General features: G+C 41.5%; 1 protein-coding gene across 2 annotated transcripts in view; it reads right to left on the bottom strand.

The window, feature by feature from the left end:
* Window positions 1-25,603, bottom strand: part of ASAP1 (ArfGAP with SH3 domain, ankyrin repeat and PH domain 1) — a 356,668-nt gene that overhangs the window by 85,173 nt on the left and 245,892 nt on the right. For both annotated transcript variants that reach the window (XM_077847265.1, XM_077847264.1), the window contains exons 6-11: window positions 21,610-21,684; window positions 21,052-21,101; window positions 14,263-14,392; window positions 12,967-13,052; window positions 3,518-3,593; window positions 1,913-1,999 (exon numbers count right to left, since the gene is read on the bottom strand). In XM_077847265.1, the coding sequence (XP_077703391.1) occupies window positions 1,913-1,999; window positions 3,518-3,593; window positions 12,967-13,052; window positions 14,263-14,392; window positions 21,052-21,101; window positions 21,610-21,684 (504 nt within the window). The remainder of the gene's footprint in view (window positions 1-1,912; window positions 2,000-3,517; window positions 3,594-12,966; window positions 13,053-14,262; window positions 14,393-21,051; window positions 21,102-21,609; window positions 21,685-25,603) is intronic.

Raw genomic sequence — 25,603 nt, forward strand, 5'->3', positions numbered from 1 at the left:
ATCTTTTTCAACTGCAAGCAATTACTCATTGATTTAAGGGGGTTATAAACATTTGTGGTATCCAACCTAAAACGAACCTCTACTAACTATGGAAGCTTCAAATCTCTAATGTAAGGGATACATGGAATGGGCAAAGGATTCCTTCTGTGTCATCTTACTAAATATTTATTGAGTACCTTTTGGGTACCAGATAGTGTCAGATACTGCAAAGACAGAGATGAGCAAAACACAAAATCTCTTAAACACCTTGCAAACCACGCTATGGTAGGCTATTGAGAGATACTCAAACAAAACGCTGGAATGTTGGGCAAGATTTACGGGTATCATTATTAAAAATAAAATATTTTAAACCCGAAAAATAGTCGGGTAGCGAACAGTTCTCTTGGGAAGTTAGGCTGTTACAAAAGCTTACAATAATTTATTTCAGAGAACATCTGCCAGAAGTCAATGAAGAATTTTGACAAGAAAAAACAAGTCCACCAAAAATGTGGGGAGCTGTCCTATTGACAGCTCACATTCTTGGAGTGTCCTTTCAAAGAGTTTAAAAGAGTCAAGTTAGAACCTGGTAGGGGTAGAGAGATTAAATAATTTCCTAGGTGCTTTAATTTGTCAGGTCATTTATCAGATTAGTTTATAGTCTTCTCAAATAGTAGTGCTATGGTAAGAACTCTAAGGTCAACAGTCTCCTTTCTTATTTGAGTCATTAGAAATCATTACCTAGTAACCTTACTTTGCAATGAGAGATGATAAACAGCATGGGAATGGGATAGGCATGCTGTGAAAGATCAATTTTACTTGTAAAATACTCAGGACATGGTGCTAATGAACAGGCAATCATTTACTAATTTGGGGTGGCTTTAAATAAAATCATGTGCATTTTATTATGTACACACTCCTCTAGCTTATATGCAACTCTGTTCTTTAGCTAACTGGGAGCAGATTACATCAGCCTCTATGCAAAACAAAAAGGGACCGCAAAAGTCTTTTTTTTCCCCCCTAAGAAAGTTTCCATATACAGGATGGTCATAATACTGCAAGACAAAGCAAAGGTAGGAAGTGGTTAAGTGCATTTCGGTAAGTACAAAACCTCGCGATTCTCTCCCTACACAACAATCTACTTCTTCCCCGCCCCCCCTTTCCTCTTGGGTCTTTCTATGGCTCTTACATGGAGAAGTCATTCAAGGGGACCACCTCTCCTAGGATGTTTATGCCAGTAACACCTCTCCTAGGATGTCTATGCCAGTAACAAGCACCTTCAAAAGAGGCCTCAAAACACAGGTACACATGCTAGCTGAGGCCCTGGACAACATAGATCCACACCTTCCTGGCCACTGGGTACCAAGGTGAAAGGGCTATAAACTCTGCTCAATGAAAACCCAGAGGGCTGTCTTCACTTAGTCAAGAGAACCTTCAGGGTCGTAACCTCCCTCTGTGGCATGGCACTTCCCAGCAGATTTCTTCTGGCACCAATACCACTTAGGATATGGCTGCTGGTTCATGTGACTAGCCACTAGCCGGCTCCTTACTAGATGATTCTAGAGGATTCTGCATCAGCCCCCCCTTTGGCTGCCCAGACAGATGACCTAGAGGGGACATGGGTGTGCACTTCACCCTGAGAGGACACGGTATTTCTGAAGCACATGTCTTCAAAGCTGGAATGGCAAATCTAGGGTCCTGGCATTGGAGCTTGGGCGTTAAAAACATCTTGTACGAGGAGGACAGGGGAAATAAAGCACAGTTGCTACACAGGGCAATGCAGTAGGTATGCACTTGTATCTTATATCTCATTTGTCCCATAACATGGTGGCAGGAAACTGGTGACATGCCTTTTTGCAGATCAGGAAACACAAACACCAGCCCAGGCCAGCACACTCATACTGTTAACCCTGTTGGAAACATGCATATCACCTACTTCTTTCTGATCAAGTTGAAGAGAGGATTTTATTAAGTCCCGGAGTGCGGTTAGCTGCTTCTTTTCTTCATCCTGGGTCTGTTTTATCTGTGGCAGAAAAACATGACTTTGATCACTTTCATACACTTATGGGCAGAGTTTAATTTATCCAAATATATCAGTCATCAAACAGCTCAATTATATAGTTGATTTTCTTATTAAAGTCTTTTCCATAGTTTCATTTTTTTATATAAAAGGCAGGATTTTCTCCCCTTATGAAAGTATCAGTGAGTTCTGAAATTAGTGATTTAATGCAAAATGCTTCCTTATTAAATAATATACCTAGGTGAGGCAAATAACTCTGAAGTACCATTTTAAACAAAGTTAAGAAACAACACTGGGTCACTTGCTTCTGCTTTTTTCAAAGAATGGTAGCAGGAATCCCATGATGTGATTAAATGGGCCAAAAGAAAATGCTAAAAAGGACCAGAACCCAATGTGCTAATACATACACATACACACACACACACACACACACACACACACATATGAATGTTTGCACAGTGGCACCCGGGGGGGTAAGCACTGGTGCTGCTTTTTTTTAATTAGTTGGAGCTTATTGCAATCTGAATCATGTTAACTATTAAAAGACAATCAGGGAGCGTCTGGGTAGCTCAGTTGGTTAAGTGTCTGCCTTCAGCTCCAGTCATGGTCTCAGGGTCTTGGGATAGAGCCCAGCATTGGGCTCCCTGCTTAGCAGGGAGTCTGCTTCTCTTTCTCCTCCCTTGGCCCTCATGCTGTGCTCTCTCTCAAATAAATAAAATCTTAAAAAAAAAATACAGTTGGAAAAAATACACAGCTATGTGTTTTTATTTTATTATTTTTTTAAATTTTATTTGTTTGAGAGAGAGACAGTGAGAGAGAGAGCGCGAGCAGTGGGGAGAGGGAAAAGCAGAAGCTCGACGTGCAATCCTAGGACCCTGGGATCACTACCTGAGCTGAGGCAGATAGATGCCCAACTGACTGAGCCACACAGGCGCCACCAGCTATATGTTTTTAAAGCTACATAAAAAATAGAAGTTATTACTTGTAACTCTGAAACCTTCTTTCAACTTATGTAGTTATAATCATAAGCCATACGTTTAATATTATTCAATGTCAAGTAGATTATGGGGAACAAACTGGCCATTTTTACTCTGGCATTTAGGTTTTTTTCTCAAAGAAGTTTTTTGTGACTTTGCTAACATAAAAGCAAAATCTACATATCTGACAAAAGAGAAAATGTACAAGCAAACCCCCTTCCAAAAATTCATAAACTTGCCTACTCTGAGACAGTCTTAGGTTCTATCCTTCCAGGGTTAAACATTCTTTCTATAAGTGCCGACTGCAGGGCCATCCAGAACCAATGGTTATATCCCTGTTCCTCCTGTGCCCCAAAATGTACTCTAGAATATTTGTCCATTAAGGACTTCTGAATTCAACTGAGGCTTACCTGCACTAGGTTTATACTGACACATCACTTATTCTTGCCTCTTTTCTTTAGAGCTCTTCTAATCCAGATTTCAAATTTACTGATATTTACCTACAGAAGCAACTTAAAATGCATTTATTTTATAAAATACTTACATTATATAAATCAGCAGCCAGTTTCTCAATGTACTGTTTCAATTTATCAGCCGTTTTCAAGCCATCTTGAAAGAAACTATGATGGAGAACATCAGAGATTTATCAGAAGCATAAAAAAAAAATGAACCCTAGTTACCTGTAAAATCTGAAAATACTAATACATTTACTCTCTACCCACATAGCTCCATAAAAACACTTATAAACGAATTTCAGTGTTTTTATAAAGATGCACCAACAAACAGATTACGGGCACCATCTGACATGTGCTAGCAGCTGTCACATAGACAGTGCAAATTACAGCTGCGGCCCCAATAGAGTGATTTCATGTGCATATCCATCTATTCATAGAAACATTCCTCCTGGTTGTGCCATATTTGAATTCAAAAGAGAGAGATACACACGATAACCGGTGAAATATCACAAGCATGAATGAGACACTCTAAGGAGAGAGAAGACTCTTCTCGAAACAAAGACTGCGAAAAGTTGGCCATTTTTTCAGTTCTCCAAAGACCCCCGAGCGCATGCTCGAAATCAGGAGGTCGGATCGATGGTATCCGGCATGTGTACAAGCAGATGCACCATTTCACCCTGAACAATTTTCAGCACTGACATGCACCGAGCCTGCCTAACTAGCTAAGCATGCTTGCATTTTACTTATTTCATTCACTCCCTACCCCAACCCGAATGAGTTCACAAGCACATCAATCTCATCTCCTTTTCAGAGGATAAATTGAGGCCCAGGGCGAGTACATAACTTGCTCACACAACTAATAAGTGGCAAAACTGGGATTTGGAGCCAGGCTCTGATTCGGACACCCCTGCTCATGACGACCAAGCGAAGAGATTTCTTGTCTGATGCCTCCACTCAGGAGTCCTACTTGTTTCAGTGTTTTTAATTTTCTCTACACTTTTGGAGGCTTCTCTAACCCTGCCCACCTCTGTTGCTGTTTCCTCACAAAAGAATGAGGTCTTTGAGGATGAGGACTGTCTCATCTTGGGATCGCAGGGGGCCCAGCACCAAGCACATGCTCAGTGAGTGACAAGATTGCAGCATTATCAAGAAGTTTTAGGACACATCTTAGGATCTATATTTATATGTACTTTTAGCTTAATGTAACAATACAATGGTAACAATATATCTTTAACAGAACTGATCCTCCAAGAGTGCATACTGAAACCCCACGTTTAGGAATTTTTTAAGGTTGACATCTTAAAGATGAGAGAACTCTTACTAACGTAAGGAAGAGAAATACCGTCTTCAGAAAGTCTACCCACAACAGGAATGGGAGGAAGGAGGGCTTTTTGGTTAACCATTTAACTGGAGAGCTACATTTAAACTCTTCTAACATTCAGCTGTTCACCCCTGCCTATTGGGATGAAAGTTAAACTCAGTACAGAATTGAATACAACTTATGTTCTGGCCCCTGAATATCTTTCTGGTTTTATCACCTACCATCTTCTTTAAAAAATATTGGGACTCCAATCATGTCACTTTTTTTTTTTCCAGTTCTCACCTGGCCTTTGCATATGCTGTTCCCTCTTGCTGAAACGCTTTTCCTCACTACGCTTCTATTATAGTTCCCACAGCAGCTTTCCCTGGTCCTGCCAATCCAGGGGATGGCATTTTCCGGCATTGGCTTGTGCCAAGGCCTAATGCCAGCCCTACAGCAGCTGTCTGTCTTCTGTCCAGGACAGGACATTTGTGAACATCAATCTGATCCAGTATCATCTACATGTGGGAAAAAGTGTGTGCGAAGGAGGCAGAAGTATGGCCACAAAGTCAATCCTAGAGAAACCACTTCTGATCTCTGATAATAAAATAATTTCTGGAGAAAAAGTCTGAAGGTAGAACACATCAGTGTAAGGTGGATGCTATTAGGACTCCTTCCGACAGAAAAAGTAAGGGCTCCAGGGTCAGAGGATTACAGCCTAGAATCTGTGCTTGAGGATTTACTAGCAATGGGGCACTAGGGAGTCACTTAACTTCTGCTTGTGTTATCTGTATTCAGTGGGGCAGATAACACAGATGACACATATGAACTCACTCAGCAAGGCGCTGGGTAGTTAGGACGTGCTCAGTGCATGTTAGCTTCCTTCCCTGGACAGCGCGGGTTTATCAGGTAAGGAGTCCTGTCCTTCCCAGAGGGATACGGATTCACTGCAGATATGTTTGTGTTTCATTTTCACTTTCAACATGAAGGAAATTTAATCATCTCTCTTTATTTTATTTTATTTTTTATTTTTTTTAAAGGTTTTATTTATTTATTCATGAGAGACAGAGAGTGAGGTGCAGAGACACAGGCAGAGGGAGAAGCAGGCTCCATGCAGGGAGCCCGACATGGGACTCGATCCTGGGTCTCCAGGATCAGGCCCTGGGCTGAAGGTGGCGCTAAACCGCTGAGCTACCGGGGCTGCCTCATCTCTCTTTATTTTTAACATGAGTTTAAATGATAATTCTCTAGATTTGTGTCTTCCAATGGGGTAGCCACTAGCAGCTAACAACTTAACTAAAATTAGATAAATGTAAGCCTCAGTTCCTAAAGTCTCACTCCACACATGGCCAGTAGGTACCACGTTAGACAGTAGAGAACACTTCCATTCCCATCATGGCAGGAAAGTTCTACTGGACAAACTGAATAAGCAAATTTGGATTTGAATAGCACACAGGAATGTTATAAAACACAGACATTTTAAGGAGAAGGGAGCTGTTTTAGTTTGAGACAGCACTCTTAAAGTTATTTACCAGTAGTGAAAGCAAGCTGGAAGGGGGTCAAATTCCTACAATTCAAAGGCTGAAGAAAGACCCCAACAAGCCTGTTTTCCTACCTCAGAATTCTTCAGAATGTTACAAACACAGACTAGGAAAAATTAATATAATGAGAAATCATTTTAATCTACAATCTGACCCGATTCTTGTAAACAAATCATATACATAAATCCAGTCATCTTCTGAGTGAAAATTGTAGGTTTTCTTAACTTCATTTGCTAAAACAGATCATATTTTCATACATGAGGCAAAACAAAATTATAGAAAAGAACTGACATTTAGTCTGGAAGGAGAAGGCTGAGCTGAGCCTCTCTCTAGAAAGTTATGTTCCAGCTAACTTTTGGTTTTTGGTGAGAAATGGGAATAGGAGGCAGGGGACAGGCTGTAAGGAGACCATCACTCTTGATATTAGTAACACAGTCATCAGTAAGCAGAGGCCAACGTGGTCCACTGCCCTGTCCGTCTGTGACCTCCCCTCTGTGCTTGACCGTCCTCCACTTGAGCAGCTCAGTCTCAGCCACTGGCTGGGGGGGACTGTGAGTCACAGCCACACATCATCTGCCACATTTCACTGAGGGCATTGGCTCCTCTGTTCCCTGTTTCCTCCCTCCGGTTCCCCTGGCTCTGGTTCACTGGAAATGCATAAACTTCAGAGTCAAAAGTGTATCATGTCTTGGCTCTCAATCTCACTGTACGTATAACCTTGGGCAGTTTATGGACTCTGTCTGAAAATAAGCCTGATCACCTCCAAAGGTGGATGTTCTCTGGCCTCCAGGAGCGCCAGAAGAGACACTACAGATAAAAGTGTTCTGTTAATTGGAAAGTAAAGCACAAATGTCAGTTCTGATCACCTGTCACTCCACCCAAACATGTAAGCCTTCCCCATAGAAAGCCACATTACCTCTCTGACACCCAAACCTGTCCCTTGGCTACTTTCTCTGTACATTACTGAAATATAATGAGATCTTTGGAAAACAGATGATAATTAACAATAATAATAATAATGACAGCTGGCATGCAACTATTTACTCTGTGCCAGTCACCCACTATTATGCACAATTAAGTATCTCTTTTTAAGTCTCATTAGAAGCCAACAAAATAGGTAATTATTACTATTAACCTGTAACAGACAAGGTAACTGAGGCCCAGAGAAGTCAAGTCATTTAACTGGGGTCATCAAGTCATTAAGTACAGAGTTGGGATTTGAGTTTAAGTATTCCTAGCTCTGGAGCACAGGTAGATAAACAAATCAGGCTGATCTAGGCCCAAATTCTGGCTCTTTCACTGAGTAACGGCATAATCTCTGAATCCCTGCACCTCCAGGTCCTTATACAGGAAACGGAGATGATCCCATGGACCGTGGAGAGTTCTTGTGAGCACTGCAATAATGTTCTTAAAATGCCAGGTACAGAGAAGCAGTTCAATACCTGATGGCCACAGGCCAGCAGAATAAGCCTCATTATTTCTCTGACCTTAGGGACACAGCTGCATTGGCTTCACTTTTTAAATAAGCAGCCTGCAAGAAATATGACCATATCTCAATGGCCTAGAGTGCTAGAAAGATGTAAGTTGCCAACTGATAGGCAGAAGGACCCCTCACATTTATCCTGACAGACTATAACACACACACAGCTGCAGAGAGCAAGCTCATGAGCGTCCAACAGTCACCTGTCCATCAGGCAGTTTTCTCTAACCTAAGAACGTTGCTATATACATCACTTCTTATTCTACCCAAATAATGACAGGAAAGGGAGATGCTATATTCTTTCTGCTTTTAATTTAATTTCAAAGAAAGACAGAAATATCTCCCTGCTACCCCAATCACATATACTGCTTGGCTTAGAAAGAGGTGCTATTTGGCCAAAGGCTGAAATGCTCAGGGAACATAAGATTATTTTCAAAAGAGGTCAGGATACCCTATAATATCATAGAGAGTTTGGTTCTTTACAACAAATAAAATTATAAAACAAATAAAAAAATAAAGTGATTTTTTAAAAAAGATTTTATTTATTTATTCATGAGAGACAGAGAGAGAGAGGCAGAGACACAGGCAGAGGGAGAAGCAGGCCCCATGCGGGGAACCCGATGTGGGACTCGATCCCGGGACTCAGGGATCAAGCCCTGAGCCAAAGGCAGATGCTCAACCGCTGAGCCACCCAGGCATCCCTAAAGTGATTCTTTAATGCATCAACCACCAACCCCTCCTGAAAGCTTACTTCCAAACTTTAGATACTGATTTCCAGCTAGCCAGGTGACATTTCCTCCTAGACACATCCCACACACCAGTGTGTGGTGCTTAAGAAACTTAAAGGTACAGGGGTTAATCAGTAGAAGTACTAATGAACCACGGATACATCTCAACAGTTCAGGTCGAAGAGCTAGCTGAGAGTGATGTGTTGTGCTCACTTATGGAGATTCTAAGAAGTAGCGATGTCTAGGCTCAAATCCAGGCTTATCAAATTTAGATTTCTGACATAGTAAGAGCATAGTTATAGAGACCTGGGTGAATGACTTGGTTCTGTCACCTTCTACATATAAGTTCTATGAGGGCATGATCTTTGTTTTTGTTTTGTGGCTGTTTTGTGCATTAAAAAAAAAAATCGAGATAAAATTCATGTAATGTAAAATTCACCATTTCAAAATGTACAATTAAGTGGTTTTTAGTATATTCACAACCTGGTGCAACCATCACCACTAACTCCAGAACACGTCCATCGCCTGTTAGCAATCGTTCCCACTTCCTCTCTTCCCCCAGGAAACAATAATCTGCTTTCTATCTCAGTGGATTTGTCTTTTTGGACATTTCACTTAGATGGAATCATATAGTATGTGGCTTTCCACATCAGGCTTCTTTCACTTAGAATAATGTTTTAGATGTTCATCCATGTCGTAGCATGTATGTCAGTTTGTGACCCTCCTGGGAGCAAGAGACCTAAAGAAGCAACAGGTCACTCCGGGTTGGCAGGTGGCAGTTTCCTTAACAGCACAGGGAGCTTGGACGTTTGAATGTCATCTTGGGTGGCAGCTATAAGACTGGATCCCCACAACTGTCCTCCCAATCCCTAAAGTTTATAGAGGCCTTAACTGTGCTTAGTCATGTATACATCATGCAGGTGTTTTCAACACATCACCATCTTAAGGCTGCATTCCTGGAGCAGCCTCTGGGAGTGAGAAAGGCAAGCAGAATCCACGTTGCAAGGACAGGGGTGGGGGTGAGGAGCCTCTGAGCACCAGGGTCCAGCCCATGAGCCAATCAGCAGTCATGTCTATTGTCTAAATACTTCATTCTCTTACACGCCCCGTAATACTCCACTGCACTGCTATACCATATTTTGTTTGTCCGTTCACCAATTGATGGATATTTGGGTGTTTCTACACTTTGGCTATTGTGAATAATGATGCTATGAATATGTCTGAACACATTTTTGTTTAAATACTTGTTTTAAATCCTCTTGCGTATATACCTAGAAGTAAGATTGCAAGGCCACGTAATTCTAGGATTAACTTTTTGAGTAATTGCCAAAAGCTCTTCTGAAGTAGTTGCGCCAACTTCCATTTCTCTCAGCAATGAACTGTGGGTTCCAATTTCTGTACATCTCGCCAAGACCTAGTTTCCCTTTAGTTGTTGCTATTGATTTTTAAATTTTTAAGTTGTTGTTGCTCGCCATCCTAGTGGGGGTGAAGTGATATCTCACTGTGGTTTTGATTTGTATTTTCCCCGATGATAATGATGCTGAAGTTTTTTTCTTGTGCTTTTGGCCATTGTGTATCTTTTCCAGAGAAATAGCTACTTAAATTCTTTGCCCATTTTTAAACTGGGTTATCTTTTTGTTGTTGAGTTGTAGGAGTCCTTTTTATATGCTGGATATTAGACCTTTATCAGATAAATGATTTGCAAATATTCCCCTCCCATTCTGTGGGTTGTCTTTTTGCTTTCTTAATAATGTTCTTTCATGCACAATACCGTTTTTGATTTTGAAGTTCAATTTATCTATTTTTTCCCTTTGGTTTCTTTTGCTTTGTCCATTTTGACATGTTTATTAAGTATTTACTAAATGAGTGAATGTGTCTTAGGGCAAGTTATTCATCCTTTCAGAGCTACAATATCCTGATTGTTCTTGATAAATGTTAGCTATTATTGTTTTTAAATCAAGGACAATATAGTGGTGTTTGTACATGCTTTGTGATCCTGCAGATCATAATGATATTTGCTAGGTGGTAAAAGGAATGGGTGAGCAGTAGGATAATGTTTGTTCTGAAGGCAACATGTTTCCCACAATGTTCAAGTCTGAAAGTGACGAGCAGCTGGTGTGGGTGAGCTGGAAAGGGTAACGGAAAGTCAAAAGCTCTTCTTTTCTGCTCCCTTTATTGTTCCATTGAGGCAACTGCATCCCCACTGAGGTGCTGGGACTGTCCATGGTATTACTGGAGTGAACTTACTCTTAGGCGCTCCCTGACTTTGAACTGAAAAGCATTTGGGGAGTAAGTACTTGGGATATGAAATCTCTTTCTCTTTTTGAATTAGGTAGAAATGCTTTACAAGTCCATTATCTATTAAGGGTTTTGAGGGATTGCCTGAAATAGGAAAGAAAAGAGTCTCCCTGAAAGAACACCGAGCTTCTTGCTGTGCAGGCATTCCTGAGGTTCAACCATGGAGCAGCTAGGGATGAACCCCATTATGACCCATGTCTGTGAATACCACTCCCCACAAGGAGGTTTTCATCTGCTGATCCCTCTGCTCCCGGGGGAGACACAGATTCCAATGGCCAGATGCTAGCCATCTCCTAAGTCTAATCTCTACTGCTGCCACCCCCTTCAAGGAGTATGAAAATCTCTCCTCCTGATGCCCATATTACCAGTTATCTCCTAGGCCCATTGTGATGACTGATGACCCAACTTACTTCCTATACAAGAATTAGCTCTCAAGGGTGCCTACAAAGTACCTGGCCTTTATCAGGAGACCGATATATATTTCTGGAAAGTGAATAAAGCCAGGAATGAAAGAACAAAGGGAGGATACATTAGCTATCCGGGTCAGAGTTGCTCTTCTTTTCACCTTTATGAACGTAGGTTAAGAGCTGTATGGTTTACAAAACATCTTACATTTTGGAAAATTCATGTTTGTGGAGGTTAAACCCTTCTACAGGTAAGGAAACATGATGTCAAAAGAAATTTCTAGGGGAATCTGGCTGGCTCAGTTGGTAGAGCATGAGACTCTCGGTCCTGGGAGTGTGAGTTTGAGCCCCACATTGGGCACAGGGCTTACTTAAAAAAAAGAGAGAGAGAGAGAAAGAGAGATTTCTAAAATCAGGTAAAATCATATTTGCTGCCAAAGTGTTGTAAAAAAGACAGAGCGGCTCACTTTTTTTCTGTAGAGGTTTTAAAGCAATGTTGTTTCTAGGAAAACTGAATTGATGAAAAATAATTCCACCCGAAACTAAAATTAGGGACCACCATGACACATTTCAAAGTCTCCTATGTGCCCCACTAAGCTATGAAGCCAAAGGTTAGACCAGGTCTAACCTGGAAGTATGATGCTTCCACAAGCAAAATTTATCTTATAAATGTGCAACTGTGTCCACCTCAATGTATTATTTTTATATGTGGAACACATTTATACAAGGTGGAATTTACTTTGAAAAGCAGGAAAAAGTTAACAAATCAAATTTATATAAATAAGATTCTGATCATTAAAAGCTTCTCCTGAAGAGAAACAATTCTGTACAATACATGAATGAATGAATGATTTCAGTGACACTTGGAATCCTCAGAGCAGCAAACACAGGCAATATAGCAGGTACCAGGCAAGACTCCATATGCATTATCTCATTTCATTTCACAACTACCAACCTTAACCCCACTTGACAGATGAGGGTACTGAGGTTTAGACAGGAACCTGACGAGGGTCACATGGTCACCTGGGTACAGAGCCACGGTCTGAACTCATCTTTCTGACTCATGCCTTGTATGCATCCCACAATATTAACACTGACCTCCTGAAATGTCTCAGTTGAACACAAAGATATTCTTATATAGAACATTAAAAATTTTAATAATGGGCACATTTTCACATAAAATCTCTACCAGAAAGCCTATGAAAGCTAATCTAGTAAGTAAGTGAGAAGTAAATAAACAAGAGTAATGCCACAGAATCTCAAACATAATAAAAATGCAATGTTAGTAAAAATGGTGCTGGTATAAACAGCGGAGGTACCACCAATTATGTAGGGATCTAAGTACAAAGGCAAAGTATTCTTAATGCCCAAAGTATTTAATTTCATCCAATTAGATGAAAAAGAAAAAAAAAATTCAAAGTAGATATACGTGACCCAATAATAAGTGAGATGTCAGGTAAGGGAGGAGGGAGTGGGGGTAATAATGATAGGGATGCATCTGTCTGTAACGAGCTTTGCAGATTGTCAAGGCCATTGTTAGGATTCGTAAATAAGACAGCACTTTTGAGCAGCCAGAGAGTTGTACTAATCTGAGTTCCTGATTTACAGAAAGCAAAGAAGATGGAAGATAATACATGCTATTTCTTATCATGTGGCTTTGGGAGGTTATAATATCACTATATATAGTGACCAAATAAAAACCAGAGAGAAAGAAACAATTAGGAACAGCAAAGAAGTGAAGGGGGTCTTATTTGGGCTAATAATTATGATCACGATATTCTACTTACTTGCACTGTGCATGATAATACTTTATAAGATTCTGTAGCAGATCCACACCCTTTTTAGTCTTGATTTCATTAACTTTAATGAGATACTGTGGAAATAAAACAAAATTGTATGTATTGTTACAAAGTATTTCAGTCATGGGTTTGGGTAGCAGAATACCAATCAAGAATCTACACAAGTTACTCAACCTTGGTTACCTTCAAACAGTGTGAATTTAATTTGGGAAATGCTGATTTGGCAAAGTCACAAGTGTACAAACAAATTATTAGAATGTTAGCATTTTATAAATGCTCAAGGTTAGTTTACATGACAAGCAGAAATCAAACATAGCAAAACATTCTAGAATAACTGATTATTTCCCCCGGATGCAGTGGATCTCAAACTCAAGAGTTCACATGGTCAAAACCTGAAATAGTTGATTGTCCTTTATAGAAAACAAGTAAAATAGCATTCTCTTGAGGCGTATGCCGTAAGATAGTGAAACTTCAAATTTTTGGTACTCAAGAATGAAAGAATAAAAATGAAAATAACTCATTATTGATTTATGCAGTTAACTAATACTACTAGGTCTGATTTTTACTAGTGGCCAAGATATCTGTTGATACTGTTTGCTTCTTTTTCACTCATTTTACTATGAAGAAGTGTTTGTGAATGAAAGAAGCTAAAAGTTTGAAGGGAAAAAATACTTTAAAAAAATCTGTTAAAATTGAGATAACTCCATCCATTTTTACTATTTTTGAAAAACTGTGAAAGGAACTCTATGATACAACGTTAGTATCAGAATATGCAGGACTGTAGGTCAAGGAGTGCCAGTGTTCCCTGGGAACCCAATTTGAGAACCACTGCTCTAAGGGTGCATGCTTTCATTACATTTCTTTCATGAACTCAGATTTTCTTAATGACAACTATACTTAAGTTTTCATTCAAACTGGACACATGGTTAATAAAACAAAAAACATGCTCTAAACCTGGACCAGTAAGACTTCATATTCACCAGTGTTACTCCTCACCAAATGTTTTTTTTTTTTCCACACTCACTCACAAGCAACATTAAAGTTCTCACCAAAGAATCCTGTTTTGGCATAAAGAGCCCCACAGGACCAAGGCTCAAAATATGAGACAACAGTGAAATGGCGGATCCCAAAAGGCTTGGAGAAAAATGGAGATGAGAACCCTTAAGAAACAGTCCCCTCCTCTAATAATCAAACAGCCTGCATTTAAGTATAAAAACTCCTGATTAGCAGGAAAGATCACAGTTAATGAAACTCCAGGCAAATGTTTGCAAAGGCTGTTCTTACTTCGCACATTTGGAGCTGAAAGAGGCGCCGTTCCTTCTCCATCTCCTCTGCGATCTCGGCTCCTGTGATTTCTGTGCGGATCATCCCGTGCTGCTTTGCATGCTCTCTTTTCTCCTTCTCAATTTTTGTACTGTAATTAAAGCAGATGCCATCATTAAAAAAAATTTATGTCTTTCCTTTAACAAGAGGCACTTATCGTTTCTTCATTACTAGAGATAAGAGGCAGGAATTCTTTCATTGGGAACACTGATCGAAAGAATCAAAGAAAACACACACACTATAGATTTTCGCCTAGGAAACCTCTTAAATTTTAACTTTGATCTTACACATGGATGGACTTATTTTAGAGGGAAGAGAGAGAGAGAGCGTGTGCACAGAGGGAGGGCAGATGGAGAGAGAGAATCTCCAGCAGACTTCCTACTGAATGTGTAGCCTGATGCGGGGCTTGATCCCACAACCCTGAGGTCATGAGCTGAGCAGAAACCAAGAATTAGATGCTTACCTGACTGTGCCACCCAGGCACCCCCACATGGATCAATTCTTATAAATTCCCTCATATTTTGGTTGGCATGATAAAATTTTGACAGTTGACTTTTTCTTGGGTAAAGTACTTTATGATGAAAAAGACTTGAAGCATATCTTGATTACCAACAAATTACGAGTCTGAGAATTATTTCAAGACAATCAAAGGGCATAAAGAACGCATACAAAAAGTAGTCAAAGGTAATTTTCAATATTCCTCTAAGCCTGGGCCATTGCCATATCCCCATAACACGTTTTAATCATTCAACCACCTGGAATTGGATTCTATGAAATAAGGATGGGAGAAATCCTGGTCTATAACTTGGAATCCTATACAAATGTTCTTCAGTGGGGAAGGGCCAAGAGGGAAGCACATGAGTAAGAAGGAGGGCCCATATTAAACCAACACTGCCTGAGGCTAATGCTTGGCTATGAGAGATGGTACAGTAACACCACAATTACAACCCTCTTTCCGAAAATCCATCTAACTTGAAAACAGACTTCCAATGTCAGAAAGACATTGTAGATTGTCAATGTAGATTTTAGTTGTGAATGCAAAGACAAACTGATTTAGCCTTCAAATCTTCTCTTAAATTGTGGTGGTGGGAAATCAGACCCCAAGGAAAGCCAATATCCTTGTCTATATACAAACAATGGTAGAAAATCAACCCACTGGAAAATCTACTACAGGTCTGGTTGGGATTCCTCTGACGCCATAATGCCGTATCTTACCACGCCATGTTGGCCACCAAGCAGGCGTGAAAGCAGATAGAGAACAAGCCTCAGCTCTCTCTACTGGTGTGGGTGGGAAGAGAAGCAGGAAGCTAAAGACATTTGAAAAGAAATATAAGAAGCAGGCATTACGCCATAAGAATAAACTTCTGGGTTAGAGTCATAACTTGACCACATGTCTTCATTTCTTCTTCCTTCCATAATTGCACTAAGATGACATTAAACTTATAAAAAAATATAATCTCACAAAGACAAGAACTGAAGACAAAAAAGGATGAGAGAATTCATCAAATATTTGGAAGAGCAGGTGTACAGAGAGAAAAAGAGAAAGTGTGTACAAACAACAGGGCTCCCTGACTCCATGGCCCTTGTTGCTTCCAGAATACCATCATACATGATCACTAGACATGGACTGAGGGAGCTGAATCGTGCCAGAGGACACACCTCTGGATACTGACATTTACAATACTCCTGATAAAAAAGCTGTCTTGGAGTACCTAGGTGGCATCTGACTCTTGATTTTGGCTTAGGTCATGAACTCAGGGTTGTGGGATTGAGCCTCATGTTGGGAATCCACACTCACTGGGGAGTCTGCTTGGGGCAAAAAAAAAAAAAAAAAAAGAAAAGAAAAGAAAGGCACTGTCTTTACATCCTAAAACCTAAAACCTTGCATTCTTGACAAGCGCTGCTAACACAGATGAGCTTTCCATCAATTTTTGGTGCTTTGCTCTGAAATATGAATGGGCAGTGAAGGATGGTAAGATAATTGAGGAAGGGCTCCAAAATGAAAGCAAGAGATCAAAATAACAAGTTGGGGATGGGAGTGGGGGAAACAGATGCAGTAGGAGAGAAAATGTTTTATAAAATATAATCAAATCTTCAGGGAGCTAAATACTATACCTATGAAACAACAAGAAAATATAAAGAGACCACCAAAAACTCCCAATGACTTGAGAAAAACGGCTTTGGAAATCTAAAATACGGCAGCTAAAATAAAAAAAGTTGACAAACAGTGGGAATAAAAGGCTGAAAATAATCTAAAACGTAACAGACAAATAGGACAGGAAAAAGAGGGAAATGATAAGAATCACCTAGTGACTCCAACACGATACGGTGAGGCATTTTAGGAGAATAAACAGAAAACAACAACAGCAACACATGGACACATGGGAGGAATAAGAAGAAACATTTCCAGAACTTAAGAACTAAAAAATTGCAAAGAGGTCAATGCATACACCATGGCACATGAAGAGACTCTGCAGAACGTTTGAAAAAAAAAAAAAAAAAGTCTAAGATTTTTCTTTTCAAAGATGTATTTATCTGAGAGAGAGAGAGAGAACCCGAGCAGGGGAAAGGGCAGAGGGAGAGGGAGAAGCCTTAAGCAGACTCCCCGCTGAGCATGGAGCCTGACGTGGGGCTTGATCCCAGGACCTGAGATCATGACCTGAGCCACAATCAAAAGTCAGATGCTTAACTGACTGAGCCACTCAGGTGCCCCAAAAGACAAGTATTTTCTACTTGAAGATAAACAAACCCCACTTCCCCAAATCCATGCCACATACAAAGAAATGGGAATCAAAGACGCATCAGATTTTTTCATTAGGAACACTGGTAAGAGGAAAACCGTGTAGCAATGCCTTCAATATCTCAAGTGAATATGGTTATAAAATTAGGATTTTACATTCAGCCAAACTCTCGTTCTGTGTGATGGCAGAATGAAGATATTTCTGGACATGCCAAAATCTGAAAAACTTCCCTCCTTTAGAGCTGTTCCCTGGAAACGACTGGCAGTAGTGTGCCAGCCAAATATGGGACTATGCCAGGAAAGAGGAACCAGGAGAGCTACCACGAAGGGGCAGCCCAGGACAACGGCTGCTCTAAAGAGCTCTGGAAGGATTCTCCAGGACAGAAAGGAAGGAACTGACAGAGAACCTAAGGCAAATACATATATAATCATTGTTACAATGTATACAGTGTGTTTTCTTTTGAAGATTTTGTTTATTTATATTTATTTATTCATGAGAGACCCACAGAGAGAAAGAGGCAGAGACACAGGCAGAGGGAGAAGCAGGCTCCATGCAGGAAGCGTGATGTGGGACTCAACCCCAAGACTCCAGGATCACACCCCGGGCCAAAGGCAGATGCTAAACCGCTGAGCCACCCAGGGATCCCCTACAGTGTATTTTCTAAACAGAAACATTATTAATAGGTTTTGGACATCCGAAGAGATAACAAAAGTTTACAAAACACTCAAACAGAAGTAGGCAAATGAAATACTTATTTAAGAAAAGCACAAAATGGTGCTGTAAGAATGGAAATCCCATTATATGACACACCACTGGACTGACACTGGAGATTTGCACTCACGGACGTTGAAACACTGACAACTGATTTATCCATAGATTGTTGTATTAACCACACTGGCTGAACAGGGTAGGGGTGGGAAGGGATGGGGGTGACTGTGCACGAGAGTTCACCCCTCACCTGCTGTAACAGCACATCGGGTGAACCAGGAAGGAATGGCAAGAGAACACGGAAGACCATTGGGACAAACCAACTGGGGAGAGGTAGCAGTGGGGACAAGAGAGGTGGAGAAGGACGGGAGGGGTGGGCTGAGGACTGCTGTGTCTTTCCTGAGAAGCAGGCCTACTGCCTGCATAAGATTCCCTCTCCTGTTGCTCATTAGGAAAAGAAACCTGAATTATCGAGGCAGCACAAATTCCCTGAGCTCAGATTCTGGGGGACAGGACAGACATCTGAACAGCATGTGACGAGTGCTGTGACGGGCACCTGCTGTGCCCTAGATGCTTTACATCCTCTGAGAAACTCTTGTCAAAGCCAATTATTGGGGCTTTTCTATTTTATATAGAGTAAGTCTTAACAGACACAAGTACTGTTTAATGTTTTATGTATGGGCTTAGTTTTTTTTTTTAACTTAAATTCAATTAATTAGCATATATTATTGGTTTCAGTGGTAGAGAACAGTGATTCATCAGTCTTATATAACACCTAGTGCTCACCACATCACGTGCTCTGCCCTTCATGCCCATCCTCCAGTTACCCCATCCCTCCCACCCTCTCCCCTCCAGTGACTCTCAGTTTGTTTCCTAGAGTTAAGAGTCTCTTACGGTTTGTTTCCCTCTCTGATTTCATCTTGTTTTAGTTTTTCCTCTCTGGTTATTGTTTTTGACTAAATATTATTTGATCATTAAAAGACTTGCTAGAAACTACTGATTGAGTGCCAACTGTATACCCGACAGCAATAGCAGTGCTTCAACATACTATGTTATCTTGTCCTCAGAAGCCTTGAGACGTAGGTGATTTTTCTATTGTTTTACAACAATACAAGCTGTAAGTGAGGACCATTGAAGTATCTCGGCTCAAAGTCACAAAACTGGGTAAGTGGCACCACCCAGATTCTCCCACAGTCTCTGATTCTCCACGAAACCATTAGGGCTCACTGCCTCCTGGGTTCTAACCGAAGACCACAGAACATCCCCCTTGGTTCTTGCAGCTAACAAATTAACTTTTTTTTTTCTATGTTGTTTGTTTTCTGTAATTCATAATCAAATGAGTCCCATCACATCAAGTAATCAAATATTTGTGGTTTTTTTTTTTTTAAACTTCCTGTACCATTACAGCTAGTGAGGAAGAAGCCTATCTTAGGAAAATAATTTGATGCCAGGGATTTATTAAAAAAGAAAAAGAAAAATCTTTCTGGTGAAATACGAGTATCAGGACCCACTTAACAACATGATTCCTGGTATACATTTCCAGATGCAAATAACTCTTTCATCCTTTCAGTAACTGTTCCCTATGCACTAGTGGTGTGTCCAAGGTTCTGCTAGGCTGTGGGAGATTAGCACCAAACGATGTGGTCACTGCACTCACCAAGATCAGATGCTGGAGGACAATTCAGAATAGTGAACGGCCGGACAAGTTCAAATACAGTTGAGGGAAGGGCATCTGGATCGTCCGAGAATGGCTTATATTCCATGATATTCATAATACCGACCACCAGGTACTTTAAAGTCTTACCCCAACACAAAGATTTGCATAAAAATACAGTTATATCATCCAATATGGGTAGTACTTTAGTGGACAAAGCACATATTATATCTTGTTCTGTCCTTTCCATGTCCTACAAAAGAGATCTATTCCACAAGTCTAGAGCAAAGGGTTCTCTCTCCCTTTTGTGGACTCCAGCCCCTTTAGTATGTACTCAGTTCCAACCCAAGCCCAGCACACACAGCTGCCTCTGGACAGGGCAGTACTAAGATCACAAGCATGAGCATTCATGATCCTCTTTCATACAGAAGACAGGCTGGCTCACGGTATTCATTTACATCACTGGCCATTTTTAAGAGCTTTTTTCCTAAAAAAAAAAAAAAAAAAGAACCTTTTTTCTTCTCAGCTGCATTTATAACTGATCAGTGTATAAAAGTATTCCTAAGGCAACAAGTCTGCAGCAATGCACTTCTCACATAAGCATTTACAGAAGTAGTTTGCCAAAAACCAAATTTAATCTTGAATCTGTTTTTCTTTTGTGTTTTCCTTCTGCTGTTATTGCTGTCGATGGAAATGACTTTTATTCTCTTATGTTTATAGCTATCTGAGTTCACAGCCAAGCTTTTCATTAAATGCTTTAAAATATATTTCTCCTCCCACCCTACCTCATGGTGATACAGATGTCTCCAAGCAATAATAATGAAGGAAGGGAGGGGTGCCTGGGTGGCTCAGTCAGTGAAGCAGCTGGGTTAGGCTCAGGTTATGATCTTGAGGTCCTGGGATCAAGCCTTGCATAGGGGGAGGACACTGCAGGGGTGGTCCCTGCTCAGTGGGGAGTCTGCTTTTCCCTCTCCCTCTGCCCCTACCTTCCACTTGTGCTAATAAATAAACACAGTCTTTAAAAAAAACAACAACACAGGAAGGTAGCATGATTCGTACAGTATGAAGACTAGCCAGGCCCATATCATGCATCTCACGTGCATCATCTCCACAATCCCCACAAAAATCCCACCAGGCACTGCTCCAGCTCTGGTGAAGGCCAGCATGACACCACCTAGCCCTACGACCCTGTGCAATCCCCTCAGCCTCTCTGGGCTTCAGTTCCTCAAACCAGACACAGACAGTGAGGTCACCGTGAGGAGGTCACGCATGTAGAACACTGCGTGCAGGCCCTGGCAGGTAGAAGGATGTCATCAACACTAGCTATTATTATTTCCTAAGTGCTATGTGGGAATGTCAATAGTCTAGAGTTATGTGCTAACTATAATTAAAGAAAAGTTGCAACAGTCAGATCACAGCCTGATAGCTCGTACCAGCAGCCATGAGTGCTGAAACCCTCGGCAGTGACAGCACACCTCACTCCAGACAATGAGACAGGAGATGAGCCACTTGTAATTAGGTCGGCACACCCAAACCCTCAGCCCTTCCACGGATGTACTACACAAGTCGTTCAGAAGGGAGGGCTCTTCCAGTTAACTTTGTCTTAAGAAAGTGAACACTATAAAAAACAAACAGAAAACTACTTACAACTTTGTCTCATAATCTTTCCAAGCTTTGTCAAATGGCTTCTTGAGATCCTTAGGAAAGAGAAAATGAAACTGAGATCGAATTTATTTTTGCTCAAAGGCAAATAAATAATCCTGAAATAATATCTCAGCAGAAGCGCTTTCCTTTATAGGACATGGGAAGCTTGGCACAGACACTCTCATGCACGGCACAGCAGGATCACCCATGAGAAGCCTGTGTAGGCAGGAAGGGTGAGCTTCTGGGCGATGCCCGTGAAGCAGGACCCAGCGGCTCCAAGGGACTGGGCCCCGGGATTGCTGGTAGCGTGGCCAAGACTCAGCGCAGACTGCTTGCACCCACGGAGGCTCTCCCCAAGATTCTGGAAAGTGCCTCATCTTATTTCTCCGTCAATAACACTATGTGAAGTGGCGCCTCTTTCACAATGATTGTTTTCCAAGTACTTTTTTAATGCTAAAAATGTTCCGAGTACCTTTCAAATACAAGTACCACTATGATCTTAAAAGAAAAAAAAATCAATCCTTTCCAATTAATGTGAAAATCAAATTCCTGAACACTTACTCCTTTGACTCCCTTCAGGTCTCCTTTTAACAAGGAGTCCAAGGTGAAGATCACATTGTGGCTCAGACCCTGGAGCTGGAAAACAAAGCAAAGAGGGGAGATGGTTAGAGAGAAATTCATATAGAATAATAAAATCCGTTACTGTTGACTGAGCGTCTTACACATGGCAGGCTCTGTGTAAGGGGCTCTCGTGCACCATCTCCGTGGCCCTGAGGGCTGCCCTGAGGTGGGCAGTAAGACCAGCATCGTGTCCAGCATGCGGGCAGAGATGCCTGTACTCTGAATGACCACGCAGCAGCATGCGTGCACCTGTCATCTGTAGACCTGTCACTGCTCCCCAACTAATGTGGCTGACCTTAATTTGACATTTCTTCAACTGCCTCAGAGGAAGGAGGGAGCCACACTACTGGCTTATTCATATGCTTCTACGGCATCTGTCACTATTTGAAATTACCCGGCTTATATGTATACTCTCTGTCCCCCACCAGAACAGAACCTCAACAAGGGCAGGGACCTCGACTGTCCTACTTGCTGTGCCTAGATCAATTAAAAAGACAAGATATTCAGGAAGCACAATGTAGAGCAAGGGTGCAGGTTTTTCAGTGTTGCAAGGCAGTGGCCTGCGTGTCCTTGGTTTTAAGATAGTACAAAAAGGGATCTGCAGAGGAGAGGGTGATGAATCTGGCATTCAGCTAGAGAGAAGAGTGGCACGGAAACCAAGGGAGGGATGGTCAAGTAAGGAAAAAGTGAGCAAAACAAGGACCTAAAACACTTTATGACATAGTCCTAAAGAGTGAAGGAGACTCCAGACACTTTGGGGAAACCAGGTTCAGTTCTGTAGGATCAAGATCGCAGGGGGGGACCTGTAGAACCAGGTTATAGCTGATGAGGTCAGTGGGCACGGCGCCTCATTCGGGAAATAATTTTACCCTTGTGTAGGAATGTACTCATTAGTCCGGCCACCAGCCAGCCAGCCATCCTTTCATCGATCATTTATGGAGTACCTGTTTTGTGACACCTACCATGCTAGCAGCCAGCTGGGCAAAGGTGAATAAAACACCACACCTGTCTTGAGAGGACTCACATCACAGTGACAGAGGAGGTCAGAGCACGCAACCAACTCTTGGTACTACATGTGCTGTACAGAGGTGGAAGGATCAAGGCTGACACTTGCAGGCTTTGTGCAGGACCCACTGTACCACATCTGTAACTCGAGGATGCTATAACCTACTGCAGATGGCTGCTGTGAAGGGGTTAGTTAATATACCTGACAAGCGCTAGCTTGTTCCCAGACACCTGGGAAGTGCTAAATACACGTTTATTTTTAAAGTCCAAACGATGTTAAATAAGAGGTAAGATAAGAATAAGGCAATGTGGAGAGGACAGGGACACCTTCGACCAACTCCTGCCTACTGTTCTCATGCTGGGCTTCCTGAAGCTGGCCATTCTACCTCTGCCCTCCTCGGCCACCAATGAACACAAGAGAAGTTGTCCAGGGCACACACCACTAGGGGGCTTGTATCAAAAACTAACTCACTCTTCTTTCAAAGACAAAGAGATTCTGAATAACCAAGACAATTCCATCTATGCAATTCTAGAGGAATCTGCCTGGGTGGCAGGTGCCAACGGCGAGAGAGCCACAGATTCAGAGTCTGCGTGCTGTGAGGTCAAGGGCATTGATTCCTGGGAAGTGGGGTGAAAAATATGTTAGATATAATAATGGCCGTGGCTCTCCAAAGGGCCAGAGTACATAAACTTGATGTAGAGTGTATCTGTACTATTAAAACCTCACGGGAGAAGCGATTAGTCAAAAAATAGAAGAGGCACCTGGCTGGCTCAGTCAGTAGAGTGTGGCACTCTTGATCTCAGGGTTGTGAGTTTGAGCCCCACATCGGGTAGAGAGATTACTTAAAAATAAAATCTTAAAAAAATTACTTTAAAAGGCTCCCTGGGATGGGGTGGGGCAGTCTGCAGATAATAATAAAGAAAAATAAAGTTATAAAACAAATAATGGCCTTGGGTGTGAGATGGGAAAAATAAAGATTAACAGCACTCACTCTCTGCCACAGATGAATAGCTGCAATAGTATTTTGCTCTGAATCCTCAGCAAGCTCATTCCTGAAATACAAGCCTCCTGCACCCCACTATCCTGCGGGTTCCAGGGGTTTGTGTGGATGGTGGTAAGTGACACAGGGGCATCCGTGCCCTCCACTAGTTAGGCAGTTCCTTGGTTTGCAGATATCCTTGTTATTTTCTTCAAAACATTTACCATCCCTCACCATTTACACATATATTTGTTTCATTGTGTATTCTCCTTTTGAACGCAAGTCCTCTGATAGTAGGGTCTGTATGTTCACTGTCATATTTCCAGAATTTAGAACACTGCTTAGCACAGAGTAAGTGCTTAAGAAGTATTTGTAGAATGAAGGAAATACAGCATCACGTGACTACAAGGTTCTTCTCTGTAGGACTGTTTATTTTTTAAAGTTCTTTTTAAAGGCCTAGTTATTTTAGAGAGAGAGAGCAGGGGGAGGGAGAGAGAATCTCAGGCAGACTCCCCACTGTGCACAGAGCCCAAGATGGGGCTCCATCTCACAACCCTGAGCTGAAATCAAGAGCCGGACACTTACCCCAATGAGCCACCCAGGCACCACTAGGGGTGTGTGTGGATGGTGGTGACACAGGGGCATCCGTGTCCCCCACTAGCTAGGCAGCATCTACCTTTTCTTGGTTTGTAGATATCCTTGTTATTTTCTTCAAAACATTTACCATCCCTAACCATTTATACTGAGGCAAAGCTTAGTGCTTATCAACAGGGAACTAGTTAAATAAATTATGGAAGCTTTAAACAATAGCCATAAAGATGAGAAAGTTCTTTATATCCAACTCTGGAAATATCTCCGAGATAAATTGTTATGTGATAAATTTTTTTTTAATTTTTATTTATTTATGGTAGTCACAGAGAGAGAGAGCGAGAGAGAGAGAGAGAGAGAGAGGCAGAGACACAGGAAGAGGGAGAAACAGGCTCCATGCACTGGGAGCCCGATGTGGGATTTGATCCCGGGTCTCCAGGATCGCGCCCTGGGCCAAAGGCAGGCGCTAAACCGCTGCGCCACCCAGGGATCCCAATTGTTATGTGATAAAAGCTAAGTGTAAAACAGCATTCATAGCATACAAAGTTTTGTGTAAAAAAGAACATGGACACCTGGCTGACTCAGTGGGTGGAACATATGACTCTGGATCTCAGAGTTGTGAGTTCAAGCCCCATGCTGGGTGCAGAGATTAAACTTATTAAGTAAATAAAACTTAAAGAAAAAGAAAAAGAGCCAAGAAAACTGGTTTATGTTTAAATTATCTCTGAAATGACAAGAGAGTAAGCTGCTGGTACTGGTTCCCTGCAGAGATAGAGACTGGATGTGTAAGGTCGGGAAGGGGAAAGACCTTTTACTGTGGACCTTTCTGCATGAAAAAAATTTTTTGTATCATGTACCGTATTGTTTGTCCAAAAAAGGGGAAAAATTCTAAAACAAAAAATGAGGCATTAGTGATTATAGGCTATTTTTTAACTTAGTCCTACATCAAGGTTTTCAGCAATGCCTCAAATTGATTGTGAAATGAAGCAGGGAAAAAAAATACATTAATATTATTGCCACGTTGGTCTGAAGGCTGTGTTGCAAAACAACAATGAAAGAATTATGAAACTCTGTGGTTAGTACTGAATATGGGAGTTGCTCGGAAGGAAAGGTCCCTCAAAAGCCATGTATTGACCACACAACAGACACAAGCTGTAAGCTTTCAATGACGCCGCTGTGGTCAGGCGTGGGGCAGGGGGTGGTAGGCTGTAGCTGCACTGCTGGAAAACCCCAAGAATGAAGAATTTCTCTGTGGTTATCCACACGCATACTCTTGGGAGCTGATAAGAAACCAAGAAGGCCAAATATCGTGTATTATGAATTTAGAATCTTCCCAGGGATGAGCCTAGGACAAGGCCCCA

The sequence above is a fragment of the Canis aureus genome, chromosome 14, assembly GCF_053574225.1.
Source record: "Canis aureus isolate CA01 chromosome 14, VMU_Caureus_v.1.0, whole genome shotgun sequence".
Taxonomy (NCBI): Eukaryota; Metazoa; Chordata; class Mammalia; order Carnivora; family Canidae; genus Canis; species Canis aureus.